Source organism: Mustela putorius, unplaced genomic scaffold, assembly GCF_011764305.1.
Source record: "Mustela putorius furo isolate JIRA1106 unplaced genomic scaffold, ASM1176430v1.1 tig00004041_pilon_pilon_pilon, whole genome shotgun sequence".
NCBI lineage: Eukaryota > Metazoa > Chordata > Mammalia > Carnivora > Mustelidae > Mustela > Mustela putorius.
In genome coordinates this window covers 2,149,121-2,170,054 of record NW_025422176.1, presented here as the reverse complement: position 1 = coordinate 2,170,054, position 20,934 = coordinate 2,149,121, and the positions used below count along the sequence as shown (strand labels likewise).

At 38.3% G+C, this 20,934-nt stretch overlaps 1 protein-coding gene across 2 annotated transcripts in view; it reads right to left on the bottom strand.

Annotated features, from left to right (window-relative positions):
* Positions 1 to 20,406, bottom strand: part of RBBP6 (RB binding protein 6, ubiquitin ligase) — a 31,531-nt gene extending 11,125 nt beyond the window's left edge. Inside the window, exons 1-9 of one of the 2 annotated variants that reach the window (XM_004778339.3) lie at positions 20,283 to 20,406; positions 19,118 to 19,298; positions 14,120 to 14,219; positions 11,582 to 11,618; positions 7,107 to 7,151; positions 4,928 to 5,016; positions 4,721 to 4,817; positions 4,189 to 4,328; positions 1,400 to 1,572 (exon numbers count right to left, since the gene is read on the bottom strand). In XM_004778339.3, the coding sequence (XP_004778396.1) occupies positions 1,400 to 1,572; positions 4,189 to 4,328; positions 4,721 to 4,817; positions 4,928 to 5,016; positions 7,107 to 7,151; positions 11,582 to 11,618; positions 14,120 to 14,219; positions 19,118 to 19,283 (847 nt within the window). In that variant the 5' untranslated portion in view covers positions 19,284 to 19,298; positions 20,283 to 20,406. Of the gene's footprint in view, positions 1 to 1,399; positions 1,573 to 4,188; positions 4,329 to 4,720; positions 4,818 to 4,927; positions 5,017 to 7,106; positions 7,152 to 11,581; positions 11,619 to 14,119; positions 14,220 to 19,117; positions 19,299 to 20,282 lie in introns of those variants that run through there. The other variant, XM_004778341.3, reaches the window with a different exon arrangement.
* Between the last annotated feature and the right edge of the window lie 528 nt (positions 20,407 to 20,934).

Here is a 20,934-nt window from a genome sequence, read left to right as displayed (position 1 = left end):
AATGAATTACAAAAACTCAGGGTTTAGAGAATGAATTACAAAGACTTATACCTAAGTGGTTACATTTCTGTTTCCAGGCACATATCACTAATCATTTCTGAGATTAAGAAACTTAGAAGTAAAATCTCTTGCCTAATAGCACTCCTTTGCTCTAACTTCTACCTTAAAAACAGAAGCCATGAATATAATTCCAACAAACATTTAAAGTGAGAGAAGAAGCACTCTTTCCTTAATACCATTCGGTTTGTTTAGCTAGTAGTTGGAATATTATAGGGGAAAATCACAGAAATAAGGTATAGCCTAGAAAGAGAAAAAGTTTACATGGCTAAGAGGCCTTTTAAAAAAGCCTCACGAGGAAAGTAGAGGATAAAAACCAGAAGTGTTATACAGTCAAGGTCAGCAATACCTCCAGCACAGTACATAGAAATAATGCTAAATTACAGATTCACCAATTATGCTTTAGTATAGTAAAAAAAAAAAGTGGTTTGTTAAGCTAAGACATACCCTGAAACAAATTGTAAGTGACCTCTTCTTTACCTTGGTCTTCACTAAAGAGGACCCCAAATAAAGATTTATATTCCAAAGCTATGTTTAGAAATGAAAAAGGCCAGAGGAGAGCACGCCACAGAGAAGCAGTGAAATTTTCAGAGGATGCCATTTTCATCTCGGTTAAGAAGGGGCAAATTTAGAGTAAGTGGCAGAAAAAAAAAAAACAAATGCTAATATAAATGATCAGGAAAAAAAAAAGTCAGGGATGCCTGGGTGGCTCACTCCGTTAAGGCGCTGCCTTCAGCCCAGGATCCCAGGGTCCTGGGATAGAGTCTTGCATCAGGCTCCTTGCTCAGTGGGGAGCCTGCTTCTCTCTCTGCCTCTGCCTGCTTGTGTTCTCTCTCTCTGACAAATAAATAAATAAAATCTTTAGGAAAAGAAAAAAAAGTCACAAGTCACCACATGGCAGATGCAGGTGAGAAAGAAGATCTCAATCACACTTAGGAATTTTAGAATAAGGAATAAGCTATTTTCCACAATCCTCCAGGGAAGGGATTTAAGTACCTTAAAAGTACTTCCAGAATATCTAAGGCCCAAAAAGCATTCAAAATTTTGCATACCATTTAAAATGTACAGGCAACAAAAATCCTACATTTCATAAAACCCCAGTAGAGTTACCTGATGAAGGTGCAAGAGGTGGTCCACTCTATTAATTAATAGGACAAAGAGACTGTTGTTTAAAAAAAATGCAGCAACAAAAACAGTTCTTGCTATTAAATGCTCACTTAGGAACTGACCAATTACTGACATTTCATACTTCATTATTAAAACCTATAGCGTTGCTTAGAGCCTCTCCAGGTAAATACACATATTTTAAGATCTACGTCTTTCCAAGTTCAACATTTCTTACATTCATCGCAGTAACTGTTTCCGCAGCAGGGAATGACAACGGCGTCAGTCATAATATCTTTGCAGATGAGACACAACAGTTCATCTGGGATTGGATCATCTTCTTCTGAAGAAGAGGATGGCTCCTCCGGTAAGAAAGGCGGTTTTTCTTTCTTCCCAATTGCATATGCTTCTCTGTAAAAGAAGGTTTCTCTGTTTTAACACTGTTAAGAAGGCAAAGTATTTCCAAGAGATGAACATGTTCTACTATACCATAATGGGAACTTATAATTCAGTTCGATGCTACATTTGTTTACACAAGTATAATACCTTCCAAAATAATGGAGTATTACGAACATCCTCCCTCTAAACAACAATAAGACATAAAACGAAGTCCTAAACAAGCATAACAAAAAGAAACAAACACTGTAAAACTGGCTAACAGAATCTTAAAAATCCACAACTCTAGAACTGAGGACTGGAAAATAAAGGGACATATTCAGTGCCACAAAATTATGTTTAAGTGGCAGAGACAGGATTTGAACTTAGACATGACAACATCCTAACCACAGTTTTCTCTATCCTACCACATTACTTGAAAAACAAACAAACGAAATTCCCCCTCCTCGGTCCAACAGTACCCAGAACATGTGACGGTATTAGAGCGAATGCCATACCACAGGAAATAGAAATTGGTGCTGACATTACAAAATTAAGGGGGATACCTCTAGGAAAACAGGATGCTACCAACCACACCAGTATCTAGAAGTAGACTGTAAAACCAGTGATCTACTTATAATCGGCATTTTAAAAGAGAGACTTACTATTTATAGCCAACTAAGAAATATTAATGACTTAAGTGATCAAAGTATGTGTTACAAAAACAAAGTAACACTTCCATCATTTGGGGTCCATTTTTTGGTAGAAGTGCATTCTGCAGAAATGTTGTATATTTAATATATCAAAAAGAAAAAAAAAAACAATACACTATTCTCTAACTTGTCACAACTATTCCGAACACCCCCATCTTCTCTGTAATCAGGCAGATTTATAAAACACAGGAATGCCTACATAAATTCTTTCTACCTCATTTAGGAACAGAGTGTGTCAATCTCAACGCTGGAAATGAAAGAATCTCAGCTGTACGGAGTAGGGTACCTTAGGTGTGTTATTTGTGTTGCAGTTGCTCCATAGACATCACCACGATTCCAGAAATAAGTATCAATTTGCTTATGCCCCATTGTTCCCAATTTGTGAAAGAGGAGTCTCCCACTGCCCAAAAGAGAGAAAAGAAAGAAAAAAAAAAAAAAAGAGGAGAACAGAGGATAGAAAAAGAAACAGAAGAAGAGTCTGAGTTGCTTATCAGTGGTGTTAGTGGAGAGGGTGAAAGCTTCATTTAAAATATTTGGGCTCCCATTTTCCCCAGTATTTGCTGTGTGTTTGGCACAAATGGGCTTTTGTATTTCAGCATTCAAAAAGCAATGAAGTTAATTACTAGTTAGGGTTCACAAGGGTGGTGTTATTCCAACACAAATTTCTATTTAAATACTTTTACTTGTATATATTATATTAAGATGAAGCGGTCTGCTCTTAAATTGTGTCTGTAAAAATCATCCATTTCAACCTAAGTTGTTTGGAAATATGTATGAAATGTCTGAATTAGAAACAGAACAACAGACTGCTCAAAGATGAACCACAAACACAGGATGGTGACGGAGAAAAAATAGATGGGGGTGAAACTGAGAAAGTGAACAGGGTTGGGAGTTGAGGAGAACACTCATTCCTATCCGTGAACGAAAATGAGGCACTTATTACTCGAGCGCATACTCGAAACCACTCTGCCCCACACCATTCCCACAGCACAGCCGTCTTTCTCCCATCACCCTCACCTGCTCACTCCACTGCATTTCAACAGGACAGCATGAAGCTGAAGCAAACTGTTCTGTACATTTTCCCTGTGTCCCTATGAACATTGCCAGCTGTTCTCTAAATTGATGTTTCTCAAGATATGTCCTGAGGACACGCTCACTTCATAACCCACTGGAGGAGTGGTTAGAGAATGCAGTCCAAAGGAACAATTAATACCGTGTTCTATATTATGTGATTTCACAGCTGCCCAGGGCAGCCAAAAATTAACGATCAGTAAGAGCAGGTAAACTGAGAAGTTGTCTGGTTGAACCACAACGCCAGGTTTCCACAGCTATCCATTTCATTAAAATCGACCCATTAAGCAAAATCTGAAAACCCATTCAAAATAAGCAGGAAGCTGTAGCATACAGTGCTGTAGCTCTTCTAATGGAGTATAAACAAACCATATTTTAAAATCTTAACACTCCCATGGTTTGTCCAAACTTGTTCAAGAGGACTCAGTTTTTTATTTATTCTTGGCACTTATATTTGCCTTGACATCTTGTAGAACGCTTATGCTTAAGCCTTTTGCTTCTCAAAAGGATTAAGGTATTTGTCTTCTTCACTTAAAAAATGTAGACAGCATATAAGATTATGTGGGAGTATGTATGTGAATGAGGAAGAAAGCAGGGTATGACAGAAAAAGAAAAAAATCAGAAGACTACAAGGGAAGTGGCACTCAGTGATAACAAAAACCCCCAAATCCATTTTAAATTTGCATTTAATGGAGCAGACTGCAGCCTTTCATTCTTCACACAGAAATGCAACACATGGAGACTAACAGTATTGCTATATAATGCTCACAAGTAATCCAAATAGCCACGTTACGAGCCTGAGACTACATAGAGGACTGGCGCCTGGCCGGATGGCGGCCTCACAATCGCACCTAACTCGCATACTTACGCATCTATAGTTGGTATTGCGTATTTTCCAGTGTTGGTAAGCATTGCACCTTTCATGTTAGGATCTTTCACCTCCATCATAAAACTTCTGGGAATACCAGTGCTCTTTTTAATCCTAGGACCAGATTCAAAGTTTTTATCCTATTTGGAGGAGAAAGGAGAAAGGAGGAAGAAAGCAAGCAGTTAACATTTATTTAATATTAACATGCAGTACTCATTAATTGCTTCTATTATTTGTAGTGCTTTACACACATGACCTCACTTAATCTTCACAATAGCCACGTGAGGGAAATACTGCTATGAGCACCTCAGTCATCCGGAGGAGAAACCACAGGCCTGAAGCATCAAGTAGCTTGCCCAGGCTTACGCAGTTATTAAATGGCAGAGCCAGGTTCTGAAGCCTGGCAGTTGGGCTCCAGAGCCTGTGCTCATTTGCCATTGTAATAGAGAAGGCAGTATTCACAAGAAAACTATAATGGCTAAGAAATAACTGAGAAAAATAAGGTGCACCAGGGTTTCTACTTTGGACTTACCCCATTTGTTGGACAATTCTTAATATAATGGCCAGGTTTACCACAGCGAAAACAGGTATAAGATGGAGGTGGTGGACCTAGAGGTTTCTTCATGTAACTGAAAGGGAAAAAAAGTTACATGTACACAAAAACTTGAAAAAACGCTTTTGATTGGGGGGGAGAACCCACCCCAAAATACCTATTAATACGAAGCATTTATGGACTTACTTGATTGGGTCGTATTCATGGCCAGATTGCGACATCATTGCTTTAATTTTATCTTCTTCAGAAGCATTGGCTTCAGCCAGATTGGCAGTCTGTTTAACAGGTAATTATTTGACACACACATTAGAAACACATTTAAGACCACACAGCCAAAGACAACACCACTCATCCTGTAAAGAGCAGTATCTAATCTTGCATAAAACCTAAAACTATTTAAATGTATAACCTAGAAGAGGCACCGGGAGTTCCTTAGGTCATTACATGATGTTTGGGTGTCTGCAGCGCTGAGGAAGGCCATTCTGGGGGCACTCAAACCTTAGACCCTGTTTGTACCTTACATTAAGATTTGCATATGACTCCTCTAAGAGTTAAAAACAGATTACGGAAACACTTGATATTTTAAATCTTAAAAATAATTCAAGTGTCACAATACAAAGACTTAATACTTAAAACTTGGAGACAGGGTTGTGGGTAGAACTACTGAACCTATTATGCAGCTGTTACTAAGCCAGAAGGCTCTTTAAGTAGTAGCAACAGTTTCAAATTAAGTGCAAGGCACATGCAACTGAGCACTCGAAATTTTAAATCCAACTCTCCAAAGTTTTATGAACTTCATTATATACAGAAGAGTCTAGATATAAGCAGGGTCTAAGAGAGTGAGTCCTAGTAACTTTAATCTTCAAGCATCTAGCACTCACATCAGCCATTCATTGGGTTTTATCTTTACATTCATCCACAAAACAAGCAACCAGTTTTAACATTTTATTGTAATTTTATATACAAAGAATGCTTAACATTAACAGAGCTTAGAACAACAGCAACATTTACAGAAAACTGGATTACAGATGTTGAACAACTAATTTGTTTGAACCCAAACATTAATTTACAAATAGTTAAAAAAAAAAATCCCCCAAACCTCCAAAATTCCCCAACTGCTTCCCACAAAGAAACAATAGTAGGAACAGACCAAAATTCAAATATGGTCCTTACAGCACATAAGAATTAAAACCATGAACTATAAACTGCTTAAGAGGTTAACTCTATGCTAGACCACTTTGCTTTAGAAAACTGTGAGAGAGGATGGGTTTCAGCCCACTTTGTGTCTCAGAATCATCAATTTTAATGTTTAGTTTTCCCGGAACAAGAGCTTAAAAGCTTATTTGTTATTAGGACATTTTGGGGGGATACATTCTAGGGGAAAAGGACACAACCTCTAACAAAGCCAAGGATAAGATAGGGACAGCACTAATGGAAAATCCAGCCAACTCATTAGATAAATCTTGGTTACTTAAGTTTGGTTTTACATTTCTGACAGTAGGGAAAAAAGATTTTTGAAAAACTGGAAGACTTCCTTCCTTCTTGGTCCTAAAAAATCTGTCTATTCTGTAATATATGTCTTCTTCCCTTTTTTCTTTTTTTTAAAGGCATAATTTGCAAGCTACATCTATTATTTTAAAAAGTAATCCATCACTAGTGCTTTCCCAAACAAAAGTACACATTGTTGAGCAGAAAATGCAAGCAATTTTATCGCAAAACACGGCATATACAATTATTTCAGGAGGTAACAATTTGCCCCTCTGCCAAACATACACATTGGTATATTCCTGCAAACAGCTTCATACATTTACACAATCCATGTAGTCTGTGTTCAAACAAATTAGGTTGTTTAAAACTTTTTCTAATGCAGACAGACTACAAGTCTATAGCATAAAGAAACAATTGTAACACATTTAAAATGTTGACCTTCATGGGATCATTTCGAATATTCAAGAAATAACTGTGCAATTGTCCATGTAAAGGAAAGCTTCTATTTTGGCTGCTTAAAGAAAGTCCACATAATTTACAGCCAAAACCAGGAAATTCCTCCAGAACTCTGTTAGTTTCCAATGTATAATTAAACAAAATGTATGAGGGAAAAAAAAAAAAAGGTAAGGGTAGCTTCATGTGTTTCTTCGGTCTTGAAGATGAACAACACTCCAACATTATGGTGAGGCTGCCAAAATACTCCCCCTATCTTCTCAAAACGGCAACTACTCTTTACAGGATAGTAATAATGTGTACAATGTTTTCACAAAATACATCCTCCCCCAACCCCTCTTCAAACAACTGTTCCACATTAAAAAAGAATACGATGTTAGAAAAAGATTTATATTTTCAAGAATATATATATATATATATATACCTTTGTAAGCTGGGCCAGAGAAATAGACGCAGAAGAGTCATCAATCTGTTCACAAAAAATTAAACACACATTCAAGTTCCACACTGAAAACATCTGAAAGTGATCATTTAGTCCCTACTGCCACTTAATGTTCAAATACTGGGCATTTTCTTAGAAGTTTTCTAAAGAATGTTATTATTTCCAGTTTTAAAGCTGAAACTGTACCTCACCCCCGCTTTACCCTTCTCTATGTATTTCACACACAGTAAAAGGCTAAAGTTGAGGGAGACTCAATTACAAAGAATAAAAGAAGAACAACAGGGTAAAGAAAAATGTATCACAGAAAATGTGTTCAGAGCAGTGACTAAATATTAAAAAAGAGTCCCATGTCTATCAGTGGTCTCTAAATCGGAAAATGCTAAGACAATGTGCATTAGATGAGAGAAGAATAAGAAATCTAACTTTTCTGGAATGCCATTATAGAACACTGTAAAAACAAGCAGCTCTTTAAAGGCTCAGATAATTGTTTAATAAAACAGCTCCCACATAATTGCTACTTTTTTCTCTATTTTTGAGCATGTACTGCTCATTCTGAGTAAATCTGGTTATTCTCCCAAAGAGTAAGAAAGAATGGCTTCTTGCCAAAGAAACCATAGCTTTATCAAGGAAAGGTGTTAAGCCAAAAAAAAAAAAAAAAAATGGAGCAAGCATTAAATGCTGAAGGATAGAAGGATTTTAAAAATGTATTTTCAAATAGGATATTAAATTTTTTTTTCACTTATTTGATCTTTGTAGTGATTTTATTATCAGTTTTTTTATATAAGTGTTTATGTGTGTATATGTGTACACATGTATACACACACACACACACGTTTAGCATATGACTCTTAAGATACTATTCCCCTGTAAGTGTGCCAAAATGAAAACATTATTAGCTTCCTATGTAGTAATCAGGTTGCTCATTCAACAGGTTATAAATTTCTCATGCATTTTGGTCAGAACTCTTGTTTAAAATGGAGAGGATGTAACAGGATGTCTGGATCAGAGAAAAACAACAACAAAGTGAGTCTCTGTTAAGTATTTTTCAAACATTCCAGAGAGCTAAGAGTATTAAAATAAAAGCAGCATGACTGAGAGCCCCAAATAGAAATGTTACAAGTTTCAATGAAGTAAGTTCTTAGCACAATGCCCACCATAGAAGGAGTTCAATAAATAAAAGTAATGTTGGCTAAATTTAAAATATATCTTATAAATATCTTAGAGTTTTAAGAGTTAGTTCAATGGATATTACTACTGGGATGCTTATTTAAACAAAAGGTTCTTAGCTCCCCACTGAGGGGTGGCAGAGTTCATAATGCACGAACTCCACATTCCTAATACACAACCATATAATCCACCAACGTGTTCTTATTCTCATCTAGTTTTTAAGTGCTCTTTCGTTACAGAACTAATCTCAAAGGGAAACTTAAAGAGAAAAAAAGAATACACAAATATCCTATTTTTATCGAGAATAAATCCTGATATCTATTTTGAAGAGGGTTACATTTTACATCAGCTAGGAATTATTTGAATCTAAGTAACAAGAACTGAACAAATTACTGTCAAGCATCATCTATGTTTCTAACCAAAGAAACAAATTAATAGCCTTTCAAAATAAATCCATTACTATCTAGAATATGAACACTGATCATTTCTTAAAAAAAAAAAAGCAGCTATATTAACTTTATTATAGCTGGAACTAAAATACTAACACTAACACTTTTTGTTCTTTCCATTCCTAAAATATAGCAGTCTTTTGGTTCTTACACTGGGCTTTCTTGCCATGTTAGTTTTCTGCCAACTTGTTTTAGTATCCTATAAAGTGGTTTCAGATACTCAATGGCATCTACATCACTTTTTTCCCCCACCAATCACTCTAGCACCTTAAATACCTTAAAATCCACAAGGAAGTAAAATTTACCAGAAATTGAGAAAGGAATCCAATTGTTTCCTGGATATAGTAAGGTACTAGAAATTAAGTGAAAATTGCTGACAAGAAATGGTTTAAACATGACCAGAAATTTGCATGTCCTAAGCATCAATAAATGTATTAACTAATGATTTAAAAACTGCACCATGTTAAAAAAAAAATCTAGTCTTAAAAAATACTGATGAGTGCATACTGTGGACATTATTAAAATTAACCCACTTCCCCACATCTAATTTATGGTCTTGCTTCTGGGAGAAAGAATCTGAAATTTTTTTATGCCACCCATACTTGCTTGAAATTAAAGGATCCAACAAAATGCAACTCTGATATTTAATAAGCAAGAAGAACATCCAGCTTTGCAGTACCAACGTGGAAGGATGACTAAATAAAACAAAGCTAAGGGATATGGACAGAAACAGCCATCCTTGATCGCAATTGGCTTAGGTTACCAAAAATGTACACACATTTACTTCTATTAACTAGAATTAGAAACCTCATTTGGTGGCTCTATCTTGGCTTTTGTGAAGTGTACAGTAACAGGTGATTTGTAAAATGGGCATTAATTATGCTTCATGAATATATTCTCATCCTAAATGCCAGCAAATGTACCCCAAGCAAATAAATGATGGGGATATTAAATTATTAAATCATCTAATGTCTTCATTTCAGACATTCTACCTAAAAATTAAAGCCACTTTTAAAGTATCCAAAAAAAAAAGAAAAAAAAAGAAAAGAAAAAAGAAAAGAGAAACCTAAATAAGCATAAAATAAACTGCTTCTTGTATAAGTGTAATACAGACATGCCAGGGAAACACACAAGGCTAAAAGAATGTTAACTTTATTTATGAACATGTGATTTGTGTTTATACACATGCTAATAAACAAAAAGGAAATAACTGTTTTCAAGAAATAAAACTTCATCTGAATTAATTTAAATACTATATAAAAGTACTTTATACAAAATGTGTTACATTAACTACTACAGTCACCAGGATAGTCACTCTAATTTGTGCTAGCATTTGGATACATAAAATCAGTTTTAAACCAATCACCAGCAAAACAGAAACTTGGACAGTTTTTTACAGCATTATGCTTTAAAAACCAAAAAACCAAACCAAAACAACAAAAAAAAACAAAAACAAAAAACAAAAAAACCCAAAAACAAAAAACAAAAAACAACAAAAACCAAAAAACCCCATATACCCCAGGGGCGGGGGGGACCCCAAAACACTAAGTTTTGATCTTTGAATCACCATATTTAGTTCCATGAGAACTAAAGGCCATATACTTTAAAGAACAAGTCCAAAGTTAAGATATTCTATATTATCATGTTTAAGATGCAATGATCCAAGGTTAGTGAAATGCCTGATACACAAAGATCAGTACTATTTAAAAAGGATAAAGTGAAACAGCAAGCAATACCCTTGAATTCTAAATCAAGATTTCAGACATCTTGTATTGTGTACAGATCAAGCCTCAGCAGTAAAATGTTTCGAGCACCATCAAGTTTACAGAACCCAATTACTACAGCCCTATACTCTGAAACAAATGTGTCACCCCACAACTTAGGAACACTGCTGCCTCTTACTTAAGACCTCCAAGTCAACAGGGTGTCATATTTAAGCTATGATCGTAAAAATTAAGATGTTATCCTGGTTAAGGGGAGTTACCTCTGATGAGCTACAGCTTTCAATCAGCTTACAATTAATGCAGCATTTAGTATTTTTATGAGAAAGAGGGAAATATTTCAATTTGGAGAACTAAGCAGGCTGGAAGTGGAAGACCTTGTAGTAAAATTTTAAAACAATGTACTCAATTATATAAATCATCAATGAGACATTTATATACTCATGGGGGCCCAATTTCAGGTCTTACTTTATAGTGGAGATATAAACAAAGAATAAAAGCTTGAAATTGCCAAATAAGATAAAACTAAGTAATATAGCTGCATCAACTCTGGAAAGCTCTTTTCTATATGTGTCTGAACTTGGAGAAAGCATCAAACTTTAACATTAGCTTTGCATATTGCTAATGCATTTTTTAAAAGCCATCGTCAGGCAGGAAAAAAACTAACAAAAACTAAGTGATACAACGTGAAAATGGCAAAATATACACTCCAAACATTTTTTTTTATTGCAAGAAACAAAAAGCACACAACAGCCTGTACATACATACAAAATACTAACTATAGACAGACAGATGTAGAACATGTTATCATGTTCATTAGTGTAAAACCTACAAGAGCTAAAAAGAATCATACATTAACTGTACAACACGGTGTCATACAGGGAGGATGCTATATTTAATATGAAACAGTGTTTTGGGGGGCACAAATTACCCATTTCTACAGAGTGTGCAAATTATGCCACATATATCCATATTCAACTGAGCTGTCATCGAAATACATTTTATTTACAATATGTACTATGATCAGTTGGATGTTAAGTTCTAAATGATTTACTTCACTGCTACATTATAAAGGTAAAAGCAATGTGTAGAAAAAGTGTGAGATTGTGTTTTTACATACTGCTTTTGAAGTTCCCATCACTGGTTCAGTTCGACTTCTAAAAAATAAACAAAAATGAAAATAATATTAATTATGAGGAGGTATTTATGGATTTTTGTGCTAAAACAACTTAATATATATCTCTCATCACATACCTTTATTAACACAAATTTCCTTTGGTACAAAGATTTAAAAACAACCAATTTCCTAGTATGTACACTACTAATAGTTTAAGACCTATTTGTGGGATATAAAATAAAATAAAACAAAATTCTATACTAAGAAATTCTAGAATAGGTGTAACCTGCCATTTACAACAGGTGTTTTCCCACAGGTAGTATGAAGGTCTTTTGTTAAGAAACATTGTAGCTATTTCTTACAGACTGAGCAACCAAGTTACATTATCCCCCCCACCTTTTCTTAAGATTTTTATTTATTTGACAGAGAGAGAGACAGAGAAAGAGGGAACACAAGCAGGGGGAGTGGGAAAGGGAGAAGCAGGCTCCCTGCAGAGCAGGGAGCCTGATGTGGGGCTGGAGCCCAGGACCTGGGGATCATGACCTGAGCTGAAGGCAGCCACTTAAGGACTAAGCCACCCAGGAGCTCCTCCCTGGTTTTTTAATAGGTAACAAATAAAAATTTTCATGTATCAGATCTTCTTAAATGAAGACCACTCACTGTTAGCATTTATAATTGGGACCCCTGAGAAATTGCTGTGCTCCAAAAACTAAATTTCAAATCCAGAAAGACAGGTTGATAGTAACTTTAACTTCTTATAAGTCTCAAAACAATGACTGAGGATTAGATAAGAACTTCCAGAAATACGCAATATAGTCTTGACAGTTTATTAGTTCAAAGAACAAGCTTGATGGTTGTGAAGAACTGAAAATGTTGATTTTTTAAAGTACATACGAATAAAGTCTGAGAAGAAATTCTTTTGAAAGTTCTCACAGGAAAGGGAACAGGAGTTGAGTTGTTAAATACATCACTTAAAAGCTTAATTGAAATTTATGCTATCCTGACTACAGAGAAATGTTAGTGTGCATCTGAAAGGAGTTTCTAAGTTTACATGCGATTTGCAAGTCCTAGGATAAAAATGAAGCATTCATTTTCTAGTATTTGCTCAATAAACTCAAGAGGCATTTTATGAGGAAAAAAGATTACAAAGGAAATCTCACACATAGTCAGTTAACATACAATTTTAAGAGGCAACTTATTTTCCCATGTACTTCGAATAATTCTCTCCCTAAAAGTTTCTTAGTATCAAAAAACAAACAAAAACCAAAAAACTTAATGTTTACTGTTTTTAAAAAGCATTTAAAGTGTAATTTCACACGAAATACTAGGAATTATTCCCTCATTTCTTACAATTACACAAAGTTAAAAGCACATAATTCACTTGGTTTTTGTAAGAAAAAGAAAGTATGCAAGTTTTTAAGCTATTGTTATACAGAAGATATTACACAAAACGATCCCCAAGGGCTAGGACATGGAATATAACTTTATAGCAAACCAATGACAGTAAGTTTAGAATGAACACTTGCCCATATGAAGTAAAGCTCCAAGAAATGACTATTTTACCTCACTTCCAAGAAGACATTCCATTTCCTACGACTGGCAAATTCCAGAATTTTTCACTGGCCAAAAGCAGAATTTGCCAAAATTTCAATTAAGGCAACCTAACTTGTAAGTGGAAATCACTACTCTTTTCACATTATTATAATTCTAACACCATTAAAATTGCAAGGAGGCAGGGAACGTTAAAAGATGTTTTAATCCTGTGTCTTTTGTGAATTCCTTAAGCTCTAGACTGGTGCTAAAATACTGCTGTGTTCGTACTCCATTAATGGAGTCTACCATGGGTCAGGCACTGTTTAATTCTTCCAACTCTCTTCTTGAGTTAAATACTCATATCCCTATATTATTTTGAGAAGTCTTTTTTTTTTTTTTTTAAAGATTTTATTTATTTGACAGACAGAGATCACAAGTAGGCAGAGAGGCAGGCAGATAGAGAGTGAGAGAAGGAAGCAGGCTCCCTGCTGAGCAGAGAGCCCGATGTGGGACTCAATCCCAGGACCCTGAGATCATGACCTGAGCCGAAGGCAGCGGCTTAACCCACTGAGCCACCCAGGCGCCCGAGAAGTCTATTTTGAGGCTTTAGATAACTTACTCAAAGTCACAACTGGTGTAAAGCAGCTACTGGAGTCAAACCTAAGCCTGATTCCATAAATCCTATAAACTCTATAGCTTCCCAACAAAAGCCCCTTATTGAGAAACAAATGTTAGCATTACTGAACACTCTGGATGCCGTCAAAATATTTAGAACAAGGCTTTTAATATACTTATATAGCAAAAACTTCTTCCTGACAGTTTGTACTATTAACTACAGATTAAGTTATCTGGGGGAAGAAACCAGGAAGAAACAAACCCATCCCCACAGTTTCGAGGATTAAGAAGATATACTTATTAAGGTAATGACTTCTATTCTAAAATACTTCTTTCTCACAAGATAAAGTCTATTCTGAGGACTTAAATACATGAGATCCGATAAATACTTACATAACATACGTCTTGCTTGTAGATTTAACACCTCCAATAGGAATTCTTCTAACAATTACAGATGAATTCTTAGGAATTAGAGCATTATCATCAGTATATTCTGTAAAAAAGATAGAGAGTTGAATTTCTATTTGGCGATTTGGAGATGTCAGTCCTCAAGAATTAGAAAACTTCAGCCAAACATAAATTTTATGGGAAATGAACTTAAATTTAAAAGAACATTAATCACTGCATGTTCCTTGCATCTGGATTACTGATACTGTCAGAACAAATAGAAATTCTCTTCAAAGGACACCAAAGACTGTCAGCAGGTTCTCGGCTCTCGCGCTCCTACTTTTGTTGAACCCCAAATCTCAGTAATACTAAGTTATTCTTTAGTTTATTTAGCTAGTAATGCTAATTATCTAAACTATGAGAAAAAGGTGTTATTTAAATTATTTAACAATTATTAAGTTGTTATTTAAAATATGTCCCTCCTAGCCCCTCGCTCAACCTGAGTTATCACTAAAAACAACAGACTAAAGAAATTAAGACATGTTCTAAATAGAGGAAAAAGAGTTTCATAAAAATAATTAGTAGCAGGATGCAACTGTGGATAGAATATTGATTTAAGGCCTTTCTAAGGAACATTTGAGACTTAAAGAATGAAAAGCTAGAAAGATATGCAAAAAAGCTGGACAAAAACTGTTTCAGACAGAAAGAAAAGCATGTGAAAAAAATAAAGTCCAGGGCGCCTGGGTGGCTCAGTGGGTTAAGCCGCTGCCTTCGGCTCAGGTCATAATCTCGGGGTTCTGGGATCGAGTCCCGCATCGGGCTCTCTGCTCAGCAGGGAGCCTGCTTCCCCCTCTCTCTCTGCCTGCCTCTCCATCTACTTGTGATTTCTGTCAAATAAATAAATAAAACTTAAAAAAAAAATAAAAATAAAAATAAAGTCCAGTACAGCTAGAAGATAATGAAAGGGAAGAATGATGGATAGAAAAGTACAGATCACAAATGGATTTATATTTTATTTATACATACAAGAAGTCACTGAAGATATTCAACAAAAATGATGACAATTTGATTTACATTAATAACGAACAAACAAGAGAACTCTGGTATCTACGTGGACAATGAACCCACAGGGGAACAAGAGTAGAAAGAGGATGACCAATAAGGAGGCTGCTGCAAAGGCCCAGTAAGAAGCGATGATCCTTGCTGGTATGTGACAGATGCAGAAAGGGAGAGAATCAGAATGTTTTGAGGTAGAAGTGGTAAGGCTACCAATGGATTAAAGGAGGGTAGGGAGATGAAGGAAAAGGAGCAGTCAGTCATAAGAAACTGGGTTCCGGGCTTAAGCCAACTGGAAGAACAGTGATGTCACTGAGAACAAAAGAGGAAGTATGAATGGATCCTATTTTTCTACTTTTTAAACTCCCTATTACTTGCAATACTTCTGGAAGAATGAAATTAAGAGAGAACCTGGACCAATTAACTTTAAGTATGGGTAAAAAGCTTTCCTGAGGAAGGAATCTATAAAATTACAGATTTGATAGATACGAGAATATCTATGAGATAGATAGGAGAACGTACTCATCTCTCCCAATCACATAATCAGGTTATCAGGGTTCACTCTTCTAGGATTATGGAGTTTACTTGCTTCACTTAAGTCACTCAGCACCAAGTGGCTGACTACCTCTGTTCTTCCAGTTATTTCAATTTATCACACAATGTGAGCATTTTAAGTCTAATACTCTATTAATTTTAATCATAACATCATTAGTTACTTCCTGTTACAAATTGTTCAAAAATGGGTTCTTATCGGTATATTTCAAGTAGCAGACTGTATCTCACAGGTATCCAATCAGAGCAATTCAATTTCCTAGACCTGTTAGAGACTATCATCATTACCTTGATAGTTCATGATAGTTCCAAATTTCAATCAAGATCTGAGTAAGAAAAACTGAAAGATGGGAGATGTTCACAAAATAAATTCTAAAACAAAACTTGGCGTCAAACATTTGACAAGGACTTTCTGAATATGTAACAACTCTTAAAAACATTGAGGGTAGCTTTCCAAGACAACTTATTAATTTGGTCAGACCAGTACTGTGTCAGACTAAAAGTCACCTGCCCCCACACCAGATGCTCTGACCTTTAAGTACCTGAATTACACTGGTTACTTCCTACCCTTAAACTACTTTACTAAGCAGGCTGTTAACTTCAAAAGACCCTTTCCAGGCGCCAGTGTGATTTCCGATTAAAAAATATGAAGACCATGGATTCCGGAATGAAAAACAAGATGAATCTGATAGATGGAAAAAGAGAAGACTCTTCAAAAATACTTCATTCTCAGCTTTCAAATCTTTCACTCTTAAGTTCAGAATGAAGGTTTGTTTTGTTGTTGTTGCGGGTTTTATTTTGTTTTGCTTTGTTTTTTTTGGAGGTGGGAGAGAAGGTGAAAGGTAGGGAAACAAGTTTATATGGGAAATCTGTATTAAAAAATATAGGAAGATCATTCAGGATTTGTTTTGAAAGGAGCAAGATTCTTAAATCTAAAACATAAAATTCTGACCCATGCATTTTGATGTAATTAAGATTTAAGGGTCCTAAACATAGATTCCCAAAACTCTAAGTAATGTTTTTACAGACATGCGATATACTGGGTAATCTAAACATTAATTCAAACAAATTAAGTGATCCAGTTCAGCATCCTTCTAGGCAATCGCCTAACTATGAGGCTATAAATATTTTGTATTCTCTAATTCACTGGATGGTGCTAAAACCCAGCCCATTCTTACTCAGCTGCCTGTGACACTGGATGTTATTTCCTGTAAAACTCATTAAGTGACTATCCTCAGACTACCAGTATTTTCTCCTCTCTTAATTTGAGGATTGCACAAAATGCACATTCTCTCCCCAGAAACCCCTTCTCTTAATCTAACATCAAAGCTTTCTTCAATATAGACGGTTCACACAAACATGTTAAAAAAAGATATGCTGCTGGACAAAACACCTCCCTAACTTTCAGGGTTTGTAAAAAATAATACATAACATAAATTTCCTGGCTTAGAAAAAAAAAATAACTCAATGTCACAAAACTCTTAGATTTTTGGGCAAGATGTCCATCAACTGTAACTTACTGCAATCTAACAAAGTTGTATTCAATTATCAGGTGGAGAAAATGAACCAAGTCCATGATAAAATCATTTAATACTCCAGAAAATGTAAATCCTGCCCAAGTATAGGACTAAAATTGCCTTAATATTCTTTACTTTCATATACATCTTCTTCCTCTCATTTATAAGTGTCATAAACATACCAGTATGTCCTGAAATTCTTATAAACCCATCTATCCTGTAACTATGGCTGCAATATTTCAGGGACACTTTTGGTGACCTTAAAAAAAAGAGTATTTTCTTGAACACTTTTAAAAAGCTATTTGACTCTTCATGATGACCAGCAATTTTTCCTCTCCTTAAGTAGAGGATTCTACACATAATTATAATCACAAAAGCTTCCTGTGGAGTATCCCTTAGGTATGACATTTTAAAAGGAGGTGGGGGCAGTGGAGAATATTCCATCATGTGTTACCATGTAAGCAAATAAAGTTTGTATTCAATATTTTTGAATCATGCCAGGAATGCCAGTCCTTAATGTAATACAATTAAACTTATATCTGGATATAAATGGGAAACAACTCTTTTACATGACAAGATTCACTCTATTAAAAACTATAAACTAGGGGCACTGGCTGGCTCAATTGGTAGAGCGTCCGACTCTTGGTCTCTAGGTTGTGAGTTCGAGCCCCACGCTGGGTGTAGAGATTACTTAAAATTAAAATATTTAAAAAACGAAACAAAATCCAAAACCCCATGTAGGCTAGAAGTGAGGGACACCCCCCCAATTTCAACTAAAAGAACGCAAGTCACACCTTAAGAAAAATTTAGTGATCGATAAAATACCCTAAGCTAGTTTGAACTTTATTTCTTCCCATCCCAGACTGATCTACTGAAAACTACACATCAGCATTACAGTACTAAGAAAAAGAAACCAAAACAAATGCAGAACCAGAATCTGCAGATACTACTTCTCACACTGTCATATCTAATGTTAAATTCTCAACATTATTAAATGCTTTTAAAAAGGAGAAAGAACTTAAATATTCCCATCAGTGGCTTGTTTGAAACTCACTTGGTAGCAGCCTACTATTCTCCACATCCAAGTAACATAATCACGTAAATAAAGCCTAGCAATTACTACTTTAAAAAAAAAAAAAGAAGACCCTTTACTAAATTGCTACTAAATTTTAAGAGTAATGTGATGAACTCAGAGCTCAGCCACTTAATTACTGTATTACTAATTCTGGAATTTACACACAAAAGTGGTGACATCAGAACACATCAGGTTCCAAAAGCAATTCCAACATTAAAGACTGGCTGGATTAAATCCTCAAAAATATTTAAGTGAGGATCCCTGCGCGGCAACACAGGCAACTCCAAAATAAAAATAAATTAAGTACCAAAGGACTGGAAGAAAAAGGGAGTACATAAAACCTGCCACTGAACCCCCAAACCACTGTCAGGTTAGCAAGTTAGGGCACTATCTCTACCGCTGCTTTAACAAGTAAGACGCCTCCATATGCTCTCCTGCCCTCTGATGAAAAACAAGCTCGAAAACGCCACAGGGCAAGCACCCCCAAGAACCTGGAGGGCACCCCTCACCCTCTCCCACGGACATCCTCATTTTAAATAACATTTGAGAAGACTAAACCGACTTGCACGTTTTCAGATTAGCCGGTTACCGATGATCCCACCTACGCAGACACCATACAAGCCAGTTAAACCCCCAGGCCGACCGCTGCAACCCCTGGGTCTCCAGGAAAGGTGCATCCAAAGTCTTAGAACGAACAGGCCCCCAGGAGACGTAATGGCGGTTAGCCTCCTGCCAGGCAACCAGTATTTAGCACAACCACTACCTATCTCCGGCCAGCCGAGCTGGAGCCCGTGTGGCTCTTACCTTCTTTCGTCTGCGCGTTGGTGATCTGCAGGTCGCAGTCGGCAGCTTTCAACTTCTCTCTCCCCATAATCTGCTTCTTTAAATCGCAGAGGGAGATGTGGAGCCCATCAAAGGTGACGGTATCATAGTTGAGTTTAGAGGAAAATTTATAATGCACACAGGACATGGTGCCAAAGGATTCCTAAGGTTCAGCGAGGAGACGTGGACACGCTCAATATATGTGTATTTATAAACTTAAGAGCAAAATATGTACACACACAAAACACTCAAAAAGACACCGAAGGACCCTAAGGCCTCAGATTAAATACCCCCCCAACCACAAGCAGGGGTTCGTAAAAACAATAATCCAGAGCCCCCCCCGCCCCCCTCCCCCCGATACTCAGAAGCACTTCATACGGGAGGAAGCGGACGAGGACGGGGAAAGGGGAAATCGAGAATCCGCCAACGGGCACAATGTCACCCGGCTGGGTCCCCCTCGCTCATGCTAAGGGGCCGGCAGGAGACGGGGGGGCAGGCGGTGCAGTCAGTAGCGGTCAGTCCACACGTTAGAGTCCGAATGACCCCGCGGGGTCAGGGGTCCATAGCGAGGCCGCACCTCCCGGTTGGTCTCTCTTTCCGTGGATTGGGGTGACCCAGGCCCCGGGAGAAGGTTGGGGGAAGAGGGCCTAGGCCCGGAGTCCACGAGCGGCCTCTCGCCTCCTCCTGGCTTCCGGACGACCGGCGTCAGCTTCCCCAGGCCCAGGCCCCCCCACACGCAAACCCCTGTCGCCTGCTCCCCGGAGGCCACGAGCGGCCCGCGGCCTAGGCCAGAAACGCGCGGTCGGCGGAGGAGAGGCCTTCCCGCAGGCCGCCCCCGGCTCCGCCTCCCCCCCGCCGCCGCCGCCGCCTCGGACACAAAGCCGGTACTAGGCCTCAACGAGGCCTCGAAGCACTTCCTCACCACCCCGGGCCCCAGCCAGCGGCCGGGTGGCTTTGGCGGACCCTGGGGACGCCGCCGAGGCTCCCCGACGCTTCCTCTCGCCGTGTGCTCCGCGCTTCTCTCGCCTTTCGCTCCCGTCGCCTCTCGGCCCCGAATCGCGAGAGGAGGCCCGGAAACCGCCGGGCAACGCCAAAGGCTTCGGGGCTCGCTTTTTGTTTCGCCCCCCTGCCGCTCTCGGGCCCTCACCCAGCGCCGGCGACACCTCCAAGCCAGGCACTATGGCGGACGCGGCCTGGCTCCGGGCGAGCGCCCCACTCCGGGGTCTCTTAAGCAGGGATTGCACGGGCGGCGCGCGCGAGGCGGGGCCGGCGTGCGCGGATAGGCGGGCCGGGAGGCGGGGCCCGCGGCGTCACAAAGCGCACCGGCCCGCCCACGTGACCCCGCGCTTTGTGACTCGGAGCGCGGAACCTGAACCAGCCGGAGAACGGAAGGAACCATCTGCCTCCAGACAGGGGGGGGGGGCGCCGCGCGGAGGGCCGGCTCACCGGGCGGCTCCGGGGCGGGGTGGTGGTGGGGGGGAGCTCGGATTTGAGCTGCTCCGGGGCTTGTTAGTCTCCGCCGCAAATGGGGTGTCCAGGGGTGGCCGGCTCACTCCGCTTCCCCGCGATCCCCACCGACTCCCCCAGTTCCAGTAAACATTATGGTTGCTATGCATTGAACTACGGTTGCTACGCAAGCGCCCCCTAGCCTCCCCTTCCGACAAACCAGCCCCCTTCAGCTCTTCCTAAGTGGAAAGTCTGGAGCAGCCCCGCGCTGGAACGGACAAAACCACCCCTATAAAGATTTCCCGAGCTCTAACTGTGGGCTAGGCCCAGGGCTGAGCCCTGTGTAACACTGC